The 16,038-nt window shown below is 39.2% G+C and overlaps 1 protein-coding gene across 4 annotated transcripts in view; it reads right to left on the reverse strand.

Annotated features, from left to right (window-relative positions):
• Window positions 1-1,310: 1,310 nt before the first annotated feature.
• Window positions 1,311-16,038, reverse strand: part of Zfyve16 (zinc finger FYVE-type containing 16) — a 44,109-nt gene continuing 29,381 nt past the window's right edge. For 3 of the 4 annotated variants that reach the window (XM_087629976.1, XM_087629981.1, XM_087629979.1), the window contains 5 exons: window positions 13,463-13,543; window positions 9,817-9,979; window positions 8,728-8,833; window positions 7,706-7,873; window positions 1,311-2,802 (listed from right to left, as the gene is read on the reverse strand). In XM_087629976.1, coding sequence (XP_087486102.1) covers window positions 2,641-2,802; window positions 7,706-7,873; window positions 8,728-8,833; window positions 9,817-9,979; window positions 13,463-13,543 — 680 coding nt within the window. In that variant the 3' untranslated portion in view covers window positions 1,311-2,640. 4 annotated transcript variants of the gene reach the window in all.

Consider the following 16,038-nt stretch of genomic DNA (forward strand, 5'->3'; position numbering starts at 1 on the left):
GGGCTGAAGGGCAGAGTTAGAGGAAAGGGGGGCACTGGGAAGATGTCAGGACACGTTTGAGGTAGGAGAAATAAATTCAAGTGTTCTGTCATACAACATATTAACTACAGTAATCCCAATGTGTTGTGCTTTTTAAAACCTAAGGAATAAGGTCATTGCTGCTATTACGTCTGAATGCTGGGATGCTACACAAGATAAAGATGACTGACTACCTGTTGAGGGTATGTGGTAGAAGAAGAACAGGGTAGGTCCATGCAGGTGGGATGTGCACAATATTTAGGGTCATAAAGGTTCTATTGCTTCTGTCTGAACAAAAGCATCTTAATTTCAGAAAGGAACAAAAAAAACTAACACTGCTAAATTTTCATGTTTCTTTTTGCTGGATTGTGCATATCTTGAGTCAAACATTTTAAAGCTACTCAATAAAATATAAAACCTAGAATAAGTCAGAAGTTTCTGTTTTATTTCAAGAAAGTCTTTTAACACTTGAATCATATCAAAATTATTCTATTAAGAAACTTTTATGAAACAACACAGAAACCTAGGTTGTCAAGAACCTACCCAACTGTGAACATTAAGACTTTTATTAATCAATCATAACTGTGTATTCTCTCTACAGCACTCTTGGTGTTTCAGACTTCTAAGCCAAATGCCCATTGTGCTGCAAGCTCCTCCTGAGGTGGACACGGGCCTCTTCCAGTCAGTCCCCACACTCGAGAGCCCTTTCTCCACAGCAGCAGTTAGAGGGTCCTATATGTTCATTACCTGTCCCACAGATCTACCTCCAAAGAGCCAGATTCTAGTCAGCTGATAAACCTGGTAATGGTCCTTTTGTATAGCACACACAGACACACAACTTGCTCAACAGATGTATAAATCAAAGTATATTGCACCTCATATTTCAAAATGCAGAGAAACTGAGTTGCATTAAAAGTCTTAAGACCATAAGCAGATCATTGTGGATTGACTACAAAGAGTCAACCGATTTCTTTACTAAAATTTCAAATTAAGTGCCAATGTGAAGAAAAACTGTGATCAAGCAAGTGTCTGCATTCAGAAAAACCAATCTCCAAAGGCTGCTGTACAATGTGCCTCTACCATTTGAGACTGGAATCCCAATTGTTACCGGTTGTAGACACTGAAAACAAATTCAACGTTACTTTACCACAGAAGACCCTCCCACTGTTTGGGAAGTTCGATATTCATAAATTGTGTAGTTATGCTACAGAGTGTATATTATACTGAAAAAGAAACAAATTATGTGAACAAAGGGAGGGTGATATGAATCATTCTTACATCATTTCATTAAATGTTGTCAGTCATAAGCTGCCATTTTATTTACTATCTGTAACATTTCACACTTCGTGTGGCTACTCTCCTCAGTTATGTCTTTGGCTGGTCCAAGGGTGGGTGATTCAGAGGAGACTCATGTGACTGGATCTCTAAGTTGCAATGCTTTATAAATAATCCTCACACAGGGCTATTTAGTGTGGCTTCCTTTTCTTGATAGATATAATGAGTGTTTTTAATATAAAAATATACTTTACATAATAAAAAAGCATCAAAACAATGATTACATTTTATATAAGTTAAATGATACATTTTTCTTCTTTTCTTTTGCTGTTTGAATTAAACAAGAAAGCTCTATCACAACTTTGTGTTAAGTTAAATATTCCATTATAAAAAATATCTAGCACAGAAAGATTTAAAATATGCAAAAGTATTAATGTTTGTTGAAATTTACACTTCATACATTGATGTCAATCGAGAAATCCCTAAGGATTAACATGGATGTAAAGAAACCTGCTTTAGGATTCAGTTATTGCCACACAATGACTACTTCACGGGTCGTCTGGCCTGTCGTCATCTGAAGAGTGTTAAATACAGCGATGTACTTTGTAAGGAAGGAGAAAGAGAATGCACCCTGATACAAAAAATATTGCCTATTTATATATTAGCAAAGATTTATGAAACACATTCCAAATCAAATGTTGCTATGGAAACAACAGACTTAAGTAGAGAAGCACAAAGTCCTGAAGCACCCGCAATTATTTTAATCAGGAAAAATGATATATTTATATATGCATATGCATATATATAATTTGAAAAGAAATAAAGGCAAAATTCTAACTTTAATCAGAGTTTGTATGTAATCCTGGATGTAGGTCTCCATCCCATTTATACAATTAAGTTATCAGCTTTAGTCAAAGAACTGTAAGTCTAGAATCTTGAAACTGGTCTTCGTTACTGAAATACATTTTAAAAGAGACTTCAAAACCAGTATTCTCATTAGCATACACACAAACAGGTATCTCCTTCATTAAAATCATATATAAAGAGGTATAACTAAGTGCAGATACTTTGGCTTAACATTTAAATTACACAGTAAATACTATAAATTTTAAGTTAGAAGAAATATTTCTCCTTTGTTCTTTTAATAAGCATAAAGCTGTGAAAATGGTGATTCTTTAAATTTTTAGGTACTTAAATATAGTGCTAATGATTTTTAAAAATCATTCCTACCTAAAAAGCAAAATTATATATTTCAATTATCAAATATTTAGTGTTGTGACATTTCAGTTTTAGTGCTGGGATTCATTTTAACATATCAGTTTGCAACATAGAGCACAGTATGTTCTCTCACTCCAGAAGGTTTTCTAAAATGAAGAATGCTAACTCTATCTCGAGTGGCACGGTCGAGTTGGAGGTCCCGCCGTGGATCACAGGTATCAGAGCGCTATCAAGATCGTTTAGGTAATGCTGAGGCAGAAGCTGCCCTTCACAGCCTGCCTGAAATTCAACCTGGAAAAAAAAAGAAATCTTGATAAGGTAACCCTAGAAAATTAGCCCTCTTGTGTTGCTTGGCCGAGAAATAGGTAGCATTTTTGAATATTCAGCATAAGGATATTAGTAAAACAATGTTATTTTCAAAAATATATTCTCCCATTTCTTTTATCTCTTTACTATAATTATAACATTATAAATATTGTCACCACTTTATGTTTCCTTTCAACTAAATACATATGTAAATTATATCAAAGTTATATCAAAGTTTTTTAATAATTAGCAATGTAACTCAATTTGAATTAAAAAATCAACTTACTGTGTTTCAAACTGTTGCAGTACTACGTTCTGCATGAGATATATGTGCAGCTGTGTGCGGCTGTGCAGCTGCATTCCCCTCTGCCCACAAGTCGAGTCCAGAGGTTTGACCCCGGGGATCACTAGGCTTCTACTCAGCCTCTACCTTATCTATACAGTGTCTCCCTGTCTGTAGCCACACTGAAAGCAGCAAGCCCTGGACTCTTGCTTCTGTGCCCACAGCAGTAGGGTTACAGGCTACACTGCTGTCCGTAGCTTTGGAGTGGGTGCTGGGTCCAAACTAAGGTCCCGATGTTTGTGCAGCACACACGTTATCCACTGAGCTGCCTCACAGGCCCAGCAATACTATTTGACATTAAGATTTAGTATTATTGATGAAGTTTCTATTTTTATACATCTAATGATAAAAGGAAAAAGTGCTCACTCAAGCAATGCTCATCCCTGAGTTGCCTTGAAAAGGGGTCTTACAGTGAAGTAATGAAAACAAAGCGTGTCTCTTCAGTAGGAAGTGTGAGTTACAGCTTGCTGGAGAAGCAGACTAATACATCAACTACTCCTGCTTACAAAACCAGTTCTAATGAAGACTCTGCCTTGAAAATTTATACATAATGTCAAAAGTTACAAGCAAGGTTTCACTAGCCATTCTGGGGAGGATAAAGTGTTTCCACATTGTTGTGGTTTGCCCTGAAGTTACTGTATTTTGATGTTAATTCTACTGCCCCAAAGACAGCTGTCTAGTCACGTACTCAGGACTCAGGTGACTTCACCAGAACCACCTCTCCATTGAATTTGTAAAGTACAGGTGAGGGGCAGGTACAGGATAGAAGGAGACCTGTCATTGGAGGAGAAGGAAGGATGGGCTGGAGAGAAGTTTGAAGGAAGAGGAGGAGACTAGGAGAGAGAAGGGAGATGGAGAGACGGGAGAAGCCATGGCAGGTGGTGTTAAGATTCTGCTCTGTGTATTACAGGTTGTTATTAATGTTCTCAAGGGATGGATGGTACTGGGCTTTGTATGTTTAAGTGGGCAATTATATCTTACCAATTGGATCTAAGATTACTCTGTTGTGTGTTCTTTTATGTGAGGGTTTGAGTATAGGAAAGTGTGCGGCTGGGATGAGTTTCCACTAAGATATCTAGCAGATACCTTGGGACACCGCGGCGCGGACCTAGCAGGGTAAAAGACGACATTAATCTTTTCTATTTTTATATTTTTACAACACCATGTAAAGGTCACTACTACTGAGAGATTATCACTGTTGAATAGGTAGGTACTGGTGAGTAGAGATGCACATTAAGGTAACACTGCACACCCTACTGTGCTGAGGCATGCTTGACCTCATAAGGGACAGAATGACATGGTTTCTGCCCCGGAACAGAGCCAGCAGGGCATGGACCTCCACAAGAGTTGATGGTTGCTGTGGGCACAAAGCTCCTTGTATAATAATGTACATATTTTCATGTTCCTCTCTTGAGGAATGTCCTCTCTGCCAAGGTTAATGACTCCATGATAATCAGAGACAGCACAAGTCCAGGAGGCAAAGATGTGTCTATGTCTCAGCAAAAATAGTATACGCTGTGACTTAAAAGGGGGAACACAAATATTCATAGGAGGGGATGTAGAGGCATAGTTTGGAGCACCGACTGAAGGAACGGCCAATCAGAGCCTGCCTCACATGTGCCCCATATATATACAGCCACCAAACTAGATAGATGGATGAAGTTTAGAACTGCAGGCTGACAGGAACCAGATGTAGATCTCTCCTGAGAGACTCAGCCAGAACATGTCAAATACAGAGGTGAATACCAGCAGCAAACCACTGAACTGAGAACGGGACCCCCGTTGAAGGAATCAGAGAAAGGACTGGAAGAGCTTGAAGGGGCTCAAGACCCCCATATGAACAACAATGCCAAGCAACCAGAGCTTCCAGGGACTAAGCCACTACCCAAAGACTATACATGGACTGACCCACAGCTCCAACTGCATATATAGCAGAGGAAGGCCTTGTTGCGCACCAATGGAAGGAGAAGCCCTTGGTCCTGCCAAGGTTGGACCCCCAGTGTATGGGAATGTCAGGGTGGGGCAGGAAGGGGGGATGGAGGGGGAGGGGAACACCCTTATAGAAGGATGGGATAGGGGGCTTAGGTCCAAGAAACCAGGAAAGGGGATAACGTTTGAAATGTAAATAAAAATATATCCAATAAAAAATAAATACAAATAAATGATAAAAATATTCCAACTATAAAAAAGGCTATAGGAAAGAATGATGAAAACATGATTAAAAAAATATATATATAATTTCTCGGGGCTGGGGATTTAGCTCAGTGGTAGAGCGCTTACCTAGGAAGCGCAAGGCCCTGGGTTCGGTCCCCAGCTCCAAAAAAAAGAACCCCCCCCCAAAAAAAAATATATATATATAAAATTTCTCTATGAATTGTATAAAGAACTCCACAGGGCTGGAGAGATGGCTCAGTGGTTAAGAGCACCGACTGCTCTTCCAGAGGTCCTGAGTTCAAATCCCAGCAACCACATGGTGGCTCACAACCATCTGTAATGGGATTTGATGCCCTCTTCTGGTGTGTCTGAAGACAGCTACAGTGTACTTATATATAATGAATAAATAAATATTTAAAAAAAAAAAAAAGAACTCCACAGATCTAAAGGAACAGAGGCAGCTGTACTATGAGCCAGCTAGTCAGAAAGCTACTAAGGAAGGAGATAAAGAGATTTGGGGAGTGGTGATCTCAAGGCAAGATCCCACCCAGGTAAGTTTTTTGTTTATGCTTACAAAGGCAGGCAGATTCCTAAACCCAAGGTCAGCCTGGAACTGAAGGAGTTTAGGTCCAGGTCTAGGCCCAGGCATGGTAGGAATGGTAATTTCAGGGTGGGATCCCATCCAGCTACCTTATTGTCTTTGCTTGTGCTTGCTGTCTTTTCTGAGAATCAAGGGGCTGGGGTCTTGGGATGCTGATTCATGGGATAATCAAAATGGAACCTGAGGTAAAGAATTGGTATGTAAAAAGACTGGGCTTTTACACACACACACACACACACACACACACACACACACACACACAGACACACAGACACACACACACACACCCACACACGGTGGGGGAGGGAGGGAGGGAGGGAGGGGGAGGGAGGGAGAGGAGGGGGAGGGAGAGAGAAAGAAAGAGAACAATCTGGAAAGCTATCTCAAGCAGAACACACAGGGCATCAGCTTGTAACCCACAAATTGTCTTTGAGTCATTTGATTCTCTGTTCCTCAGAAGCCCTTCTCTCAGGAACCCTCTCCAAGTCAAGGCTGGGCCTTGGCATTATTGCACCTATCAAACTGTCAAAGTTGAAAAGCTCAATTTGGCTGGAGATGCAGCACAGTAGTAGAACACTAGCCTAGCATGCACGAGGCCCTGGGTTTGATTAAAGTTGCTAAAATATAACGGTGTGAATAAGACCTGTCTCAGAAATTGCTGACAGAAGGCAGGCTTAATGGCAGCAGGCCTATTATAATCCTACACTGCAGGCCAAGTCAAGAGGATCACAAATACAAGGTTTCCCTAGGCTATAGGATAGGTTCAAGTTCAGAGCCTGCCTTGAAATAAAAAAATGAAGGGCTAGAGAAAAAAAATGTCCTGAGATGAAACATCTGCCCAGCATGTAGGAGACTTGGGTTCAAGCTCTCAATGCATATTTGGGAACTTGTTTTATGGTTATACTCAAGTTTATGCAAAAGTAAAATACGTCAACAAACTAAATTTCAGTCAAAATATATCAAATATTCATTAGTTGTTATCCACTTATTTAATCAACTCTGACTACTATACAACCATTAAAAAGAATATGTACTAATATACAATCTCTGATATATTAAAAATGTATGGTAAATAAGACATTTTGAAGAAGTGATAAAAAGTTTCACTACATATATACACTTGCTTGTACATGCATAAAATCACAAGAAAAATACAGTATCAGTTAAATAACTAATCAAGGGGCAATGTTTAAGGAGAGTCAGGAGATACAGTTCTGTTTGGGAAGCATTTACACTGTGTTCTAAAGTCCACATCTCCATGGCCCAACAACTCCATATTGTACAGCATGACTGCAGTTTCTGGAAATGTTTAATGAAATGGTGTGTGTACATGTGTTTACTTTTACATGCTTGAGTCATATAAATCTAATTAGAATACATTTCAAAGTCTATCCACACAGGGCAGTAAAAGTCTGACCAGTCAGAGATTAACAGAGGGAACATGGGTGCGACGAATTCTGGCTCAGTGACGGGAGTGTAGCTCAGTGGTTGAGTACTTGTATAGCAGTAAGGTAAGGCCTTGGGTTCCATTACCAGCACCACGAAAACAAAAGGAAGAAAAAGGAGGCTTCCTTTTCTCAAAGGGTTAGGTAAAAATCTTGATTTCAGGAGCAGCAAAATGGCTCAGTGGACAAGCTTGACCATCTGAGTTCCTAGAACTCAATGACAGGAGGAGAAAACCAATTCCTGTGAGTTATTTTTGACTTCTATACCATGGCCCATACGCCCCACATACAAATCAATTTATATCAATATAAATCTCAAAAGTACATCATAAAAGTATGTCTTACCATATCAGTGTCAACAGAAACTCTGAGTCCAATTCTGTTCATTCTGTTACTCTTTAGAGTCCTCAGGTGAGGGCACAGGGCCGCACTGCAAGCCGTGGCGATCTCTTTTGCAAACTGGTAACTACTCAAGGAGAGAGAGATATCCTGGTCCTTTAGGAAGCAGAACACCTGAAAATCAGTCCAATTGGGAAAGAAAGCATGATTGTAATTAGAAGCAACGAATAAGTTCAATTAAAACAAATAAAAAGGCAACTACTGCTTTTAATTCAACTTTAATAAAATTCCAACATTAGATCTTTGAAATCATCAGTTGAGAGCATTCTGTATCTATAGCCTGAATATGTATGATAAAAAAAAAAATCGGAGATTGCAGATTATAGGAGAGGTCCAACTATTTTTGCCCAAAGTTGACTTGTGTCAATGGAACCCTTGTTAAGTTAGTTCAGACCTGACACTATAAGAATGTGTGTATGGAATCCAGTCAGACAAACATGCTCTGTAGCTGCTATGTCATTCTGTACACAAGATGACGGAAGAACTGGCCCTCTGATGGCAGAGAGGACACGGGACTGCAGACTGGGAAGCTATGGTCAGTACCTTCATAGTGTCTATTTCAAGTCAGAGAATGTGTCAAAATGGTTTTCCCATGAGTGCTGATTATAAGTTGGTGTCAATAAAATCTTTTAGTAAAATAACAATATAAAAGGCTAATTTAGCCAGGTGTGGTGGTGTACATCTTTGATCCCCACACTTGGAAGGCAGAAGCAGGAGGATCTCTGTGAGTTTGAGGCCAGCCGGATCTACAAAGAGAGTTTCAGGACTACGAAGAGAAACCTTGACTCAACAAACTATCAATCAATCGATCAATCAGGGATGTGAGAGAGTCTGGGTGAGGATCCGTTTCCATGTGGAAAGTGGAAGATATAATGAGCTATACTTAAATAATCATAGGCTGAGGATTCAGTAATACGCGACACACACACTATCCTCACAGCACACGAAGCAGACATCTTCTTCTATACCTCAGTGCATTTCACAGTCTTCTCTTCAGTTTCAAAATCTGTTTCCAGTTTTATTTTTTCACTTGGAAATCCTTCTAATGACATCCCATCCACTGAACTGATAACACTATGTGATAAAGCAGAACACAGTGCAGTTAGTATATGGTGCTTTCTATGAAATTCATTACTGAATTTGGAAAGTGAGATAATAAAGTCAAAGTTTTATATTTAAAGTATCAACAAATATCTCAATTGTATATAAATACTTATCACAATTCCTTGTGTTATAATCTTTTTATCCAGTAAATTATATCTCCTTTTTTATATGTCCAATTCGGTCCTAGCTTTAATATACTTTAGTTTCTTAATAGAAAAGTATCTCACAGACTAAAAGGCTATTTTCTGGGTTACTTGTGTCACTAATTCGACAGGTGCAGCCTATTCTGCAGACAGCTCTGAGTTTCATCTCTAGCACCATATAGACTGGGCATGGTTGGTACAGGCCTTTAACACTAGCACTCAGGAGGCTGAAGCAGGAGGATTTTAAGTTTAAGGCCATCCTGGGCCACATTCTGAGTTCATGGTCAGCCTAAGCTACATGGCAAGACCTTATTTCAAAAATCTATTTTGGAACTGTTTCCTTGTTCTTCCTTCTAGGCCCTTAATCCATCTCCAAAACTATGAGACTAAGGGCAACTGAACACAGTAGTGACAGCAGTAATTGGTAAGGCCTCTACTGACTACATCACTAAGTCTCGCTTACATTCAGGAAATTAACAGAATTCAATCATCAAAAGGAAACCCTTATTTGACAAAAAATGTATACCTGTATACCATATATCAGAACAGTTTTGCCTTTCCTTAGCCCTGGACAAAGCTACCTAATTAATGTTTTGAAATCAGACCCTCCCCCTAAATTGATGGTTCATTATAGCATCCTGCCCAAGGAAACTTACGAGTCTGATTAGTTACATGCTTGAAAAAACATACTGTATTAATTGGAATAGAAACATTAAAGTCAATGTCCTAATTCTATACTCATTTATAAAACATATCATTGTAGTAAAGGGATGTTTTAATCAACCCCCTCCATCAAATAAAAATTCTTACCCTTTGTTTTTCCTTTCTTCCGAATCCACCCAACAGATGTCCACATATTCTCTCAGGTCTACTGCATCAACTTTTCCACACTGAATTTTAAAGTCCTTTTGCTCTCGTAGAGCCAGCCGTAAGCCATCCATGGTCTCTGGGGTTATTTGAACCATTAAGCCATCTAGAAATGAGAGTTACGCTTCATATTGAGTTTGCCAAAACTTCAGTATGTGTGCCAAGTAACAGAATTTACTATTAAAATATTTTTGGTTCAAGATACAAGTTTTAAATATCCTTTGCTTATCATTTAAATGACTCTTTTTTTAAATTAGGAAAATAAAACTATTTCATAAAGTTAAGAATTATTTTAAGGCTACACAAATAAAGACAGTAGGTTAAGCTTTTGAATCAAAGTACAACAAAAAATATCATCCCCATGATGAAGCAGGATTACCTAGGGATGCAAAGACAGCTAGACATATGCAAATCAGTAAACACCACACCAACTGACGGACAAAACCATGCATGAATCATCTTCCAGAAGAAAACACTGAATAAAATTCAACATCCATTTATGAAAAAACTCTCAATAAATTAGGTTTGGAAGGTTTAGAAGGAACATATCTTGAAACAAAAAAGGCAACGTGGGGCAAGCTCACAGCAAACCCCACAGTGAAAGGGGAAAAGCTGAGACCACTCCTTTACACTTCTGCTGGCACACTAGCGTAGTTACCCAGACACTAGGTCAGGAGGAGACAAGAAAGGGTATCCAAATATGGAAAATGGAAGTCAAATTGTTCCTGTTTACAGATTGTACGAATCAGGCAAAAGTCAGTTAAAGTTGAACACAAAAGCACGATACAAGATAAGGAGCATGTTTATATATACAACAAGCCTGCTGACAAGGAAATTAAGGCAGCAATCCTTCTTATAACAGTAACGAAAAGGAAGAAAATTAATGAAGAAATCAGATGATTTCTACAGTAAAAATGGCAAAATACCAATGAAAGAGTCGAGGACACAAGAAAGTATAGACATGGCCTTGTTCATGAACTAAAAGGATTGAAATGGTCAAAACATTGATATTATCCAGAACAGCTACAGACTCAAAACAATCTCCATCTAAATACCAATGGCAGGTTTGAGTCTAGCCTGGGCTACAAACTGAAATTTTTTTTCTTTTCCTTTTTTTCGGAGCTGGGGACCAAACCCAGGGCCTTGCGCTTGCTAGGCAAGCACTCTACCACTGAGCTAAATCCCCAACCCCTTACAAACTGAAATTTTGTTGCATAAAATCAAAAGCTGCTTTAAAAAGTTCACAAATGATCTGATAACACTTTTTAAAACAGGTTCTAGAAATGTCTAAGAAATACTTAGCATCACTACAATGAAATGCAGATAAAACCATCATATTTCTCCATATGGGTCAGGATGATGATGATGATGATGATGATGATGATGATGATGATGATCCCACAAAAAATAAGCCAAATGCTGGGAACTGGCCAGGGCTTCAGCATTTGCCAAGCCAGTGCTCTAGCCTGAGCAACATTTCCAACCAGAGAAGGAGACTACTATGCACTGTTGACAGTAATGCCCCTATGGAGAATAGCACATGAGTTGCTCAGTAAGCCAGAATTTGAACTACCTTATAATCCAACTGTTCACCCACTGGGTGAACCTCAGATGAAATTAAATAACTAATCAGAGTTAGCCTGGACGTGGTGGCAGAGGTCTGTGACCCCAACACTCAGGAGGCACAGGAGGAGGGCTGAGAATTTGAGCTTAGCCAGAGCTACATGGTGAGCCCATGCTAGCCTAAGAGAATGACCTCTGATGTTCTCCTCCAAAAGAAACAACAAAAGTAGAGGAAAAAGAGAGTGAGAGATACGTCCACATCCTCTTATTTAGCGCTAATCTAAATAGCCATGATGTGAAATCAACTGAGGTGTTTAAACAGATGAATAAAAACATGGTATAGAGACATAATGGGATATTATTCAGCCAGAAAAAAATCCCTGAAATCCTGTCATTTACAGCAATGTGGACAGAACGAGAGGTGAGACATTAGATTGAGTGTACAATCACAGAAGGAAAAACAATCTCTTGGTTCCAGTCACATGTGGACACTGTAACAAAAGAGTTACTTTAACACAAGAAAAAATAGTGGCTCCTACAAGTTAGGGAGGTTAGAAAGGACAGAAAAAAGATTATATGATGGTTACCATAATACAAGTACATGCCTAGAATGCTGCACATACAGAAAAGCAACTAAAATTCACAACCTATACTTTATATTAACACAAAGAAGTAACAAGGGTTTAAGCAGACAGAAGTGGTGGTTACCCTGACTTGACCGCTATACATTCTATGTATGTTCCAAATGATCGCCTCTGTATGAATATCAGCAGGTAGAAGAAGACAGTCGACAGAGAACAGTCGAAAGCTGTGAACGAGCATCTCACAAACAAGCTAACAGTGCATCAGTATGGGGAAGGCGCTCTACTTGCTGATGAACAGGCAATGTACAATGATGACCATACTCAGAAAGACCAATAATACCGTGACTGCAGACTGTGTAGGTGAGTGAGGAACTTAACAGCCTAAGGGTAATGAAACTGGACAATTACTTTGCAAAATCACTCAGAAATAATCTATGAAACTGAACATTTACCAAGCTAACTGGCTGAGGAATTCCAATCCTCGATACATATGAACCCTACTGTTTGCCATAAGCAACAAACAATCTAGAAGTTCATGGTCAGGTGAACAAATCATCACTTATTCACAAAACGTTTAAAGACGCTGAAACTGAACAAACTAAGAATACAGAATAGGAAGGAACTAGGAAGATAAAGAAAGGGAATAATTCTCATTCTTTTTTTCTTTTCTTTTTCTTTTTTTTTCGGACCTGGGGACTGAACCCAGGGCCTTCTACCACTGAACTAAATCCCCAACCCCAATAATTCTCATTCTTAATAAGCATAATGAAGTAGCATATTCTATAAATATACTATAATGTAAGAGAATAGTACACACGGCAGTTAGTCTAGTAACTAACTCTTGAGCAAGGGGAAAGAAGGCTCAAGCAGACCCAGTACTGTCCTGCTCTAGACTTAGAGATTATTTCACATAAGTGTGTGGTACTGACTGTTTTTAACAACTTACATAGTTTTTATGTAAGCATCAAATATATTCTCTTTTTTTTTTGGTTCTTTTTTTCGGAGCTGGGGACCAAACCCAGGGCCTTGCGCTTCCTAGGGAAGTGCTCTACCACTGAGCTAAATCCCCAGCCCCATCAAATATATTCTTGGTTTTGTTTTGAGATAAGATCTTACTATGCAGACCAGGCTAGCCTTAAACTCATAGAAATCCACCCACCTCTGCTTTCCATGTGCTACCATACTTGACAGATTTTTTTCCCTTTAAAAAAACAATTAATATTAAGTACTCTATCTGCAGGTACATCTACACACCAGAAGAGGGCATCAGATCCTATTACAGATGGCTGTGAGCCACCATGTGGTTGCTGGGAACTGAACTCAGGACCTCGGGAAGAGCAGCCAATGCTCTTAACCACTGGGCCATCTCTCCAGCCCCACAAATACATTTATTAAAGGTAAAGAAATAACAACTTTATATTAAAACATATGAAGTGTATTACCTTCGACTATGCTGGATTTGGCAAGAAATCCTGAAGATGTTTTCAGAGCACCATTGAACACCACAAAACTTGCACCTGTCACTGATAACAAATAAGTTATATTTTAATCTGTCCATTCTCTGCTGTATTTATTACCCAAAATGTAGAATTTCTGCATTTCAAATATTTCATAAATGTTATTTTCATAACACATTAAAATATAACAAAATTTTAAAAATTACAATATTAGATAAAATAGTGTTTCAAATGAAGGACTACTGTATTATTTAAAATGTTTGTGCTTTTGTTAATGAGGGTGTCATGAGTCAAATTCACTGCAGGTGAACATAATATTTGTAAGTCCCTGTGAGGAGAATGGTTAAAGTACTTTCTTCTAGTTAAGATCCCTAGAGTCCATGTAAATCCTGAATGGGTGTCACTTGAATCTAGCCTTTGAAGGCAGAGATAGACTCCTCAGACCAAGACAGCTAGCAAGACTAACATGTCAACTATCTGTGTGGTTTGAATGCTTGGTCCATAGGAGTGGTACTATTAAGAGGTGTGGTGTTACTGGAGCAAATATGGCTTTGCTGAAAGAAATGCATCACTAAGGGGTTGGGCTTCGAGGTCTTATATGTTCAAGCTAGGCCTAGTGCAGCAGTCTCCTGCTGCTGCCTACAGATCATGTAGAACTCTCAGCTCCTTCTCTAACACCATGTCTGCCTGCACGCCACCATGCTTCCACGATGATAATGGACTAAACCTCGGAAACTAAGCCAGCTCCAATCAGATATTTTACTTTGTAAGAGTTGTAGGGGTTATGGTGTCTCTTCACAGCAGTAGACTAAGGCATCCTGCCTCCCAAGAGGTCTCCACATGCACACCTGTAGAAAGAATATCTTGGGCGTTGTATGGATCCATCACCTGTCAATTAAAAAGCTATGGCTTAGACAGGTAATAGGTAATAGGAGGTGGGACATCTGGGAGGCAGAAAGAATTCTGCATGGAACCTGAGCACAGGTAACCGACCACATGGCAGAATGTAGTATTTTAAGTTATATCTACTCAGAAAAGACTCTAGCTACATGGCCAAGGCATTTGAGTCTGAGTCTTACTTCTGGGAGCTTGGGGCTGGGACGAAGAATCAGCACTAATTTCTACATATACCTACACACATGTGTACCTACAGATATGCAAAACATGCTTGCATACACAAATAAAAACCACACAAATGAAAAGCAGAAGAAGGAAAAATCAAACATAGCTTTTGTCAGTAATCTCACCCCTAGAAACATTACACACATGCATACAAGGTTACTCATAACAGCAGTTTTGTAAGTAGCTGAGCAATGGGAACCCATATGACAGTGAGACAGCTCTCTGACAGATAACTGCCAAATGGAAAGCTAGACAGTGCAGTTCTTCACTAGCACAGAATAACCTGAGAGGTTAAAAACAGCTTAAGGTGCACAGTGGAACAGGCATCACAAACTCCCTGGAGGATGCTCTTGAGGATGTACATGGACACCCTTGCCTGAGTGTGTGTTACACAAGGTCTCTGGAGAGACACATGAAACAGTAAGCTGGCTTGGTGATCTTTAACAGGATGCCTAAGTGGTTAAGGGGAGACTTTTTTCACCACAGCATAGATACAAATAGTCTTAATCTTACCACAATGTAAATATGTCTTATTAACAATAAATACTTAAAACTCCATAAATTTACAGGCTGTGAAGATGGTTTAGTCAGTAAAGTGCTTGCTGTACAGGGATGAAAATATGAGTTCAGATCCCCAGCCTTCATGTACAAGACTAAATGTGCAGTCACAATTGTAATCCCAGCAGAGGTAGAAGCAGGAGGACCCTGGGGGCTTACTAGTTAACAAGTCCAGGTGAACTGGTAGGCTCAGGTTCAGCAACACCCTAGCTAAAAAGACCAAGGTGGCAGAGAGTTGAAAACATCCTATTTACGTAACTCTGATCTCCACGTGTACATGTGCGAACGTGCACAAACACAGAGCTCTTAAATTTTTTTTTTGAGCTCTTAAATTTTATACTGACAAAAGTGTGTCAGTTAATGGCAAAGTATAAAAGTATAAAATCAAATCTAAACGTATCTATTCAACTTACATATTAATAAACAAGAAAATACATTAACATATCAACAGTGGCCTTATTTTGTAAAGGTAGGTAGGTGTGTGTGTGTGTGTGTGTGTGTGTGTGTGTGTGTGTGTGTGTGTGTGTGTTTTGCAGGTACCCTCAGAGTCCAGAAGAGGGCATTAGATGCCCTGGAGTTGTAGTTATAGGTAGCTGTGAGCAGGCAGATACTGGGCACCAAACTGAGGCCTCTGTAAGAGCAGAACACACTCGTAAGTACTGAGCCGTCTCTCCAGCGTCTACTTCTTTTCACTGCTTTTCAAAATGAGTATACAACATGTGCAGATGAGTATACAACATTACCTTTATAACTGGAAAAAGTCAGTGAGAAAATCAGGCTACTGAATGTTATCCTGTTAATATTATGAACTGCTTAGCTTCCACCCAACTTTCAATATGTTAGGCTGCTCACCACAAGTCAGGGGATGGCAGCAGCTGTTG

The sequence above is a fragment of the Rattus norvegicus genome, chromosome 2, assembly GCF_021556685.1.
Source record: "Rattus norvegicus strain SHRSP/BbbUtx chromosome 2, alternate assembly SHRSP_T2T, whole genome shotgun sequence".
Classification (NCBI taxonomy): Eukaryota; Metazoa; Chordata; class Mammalia; order Rodentia; family Muridae; genus Rattus; species Rattus norvegicus.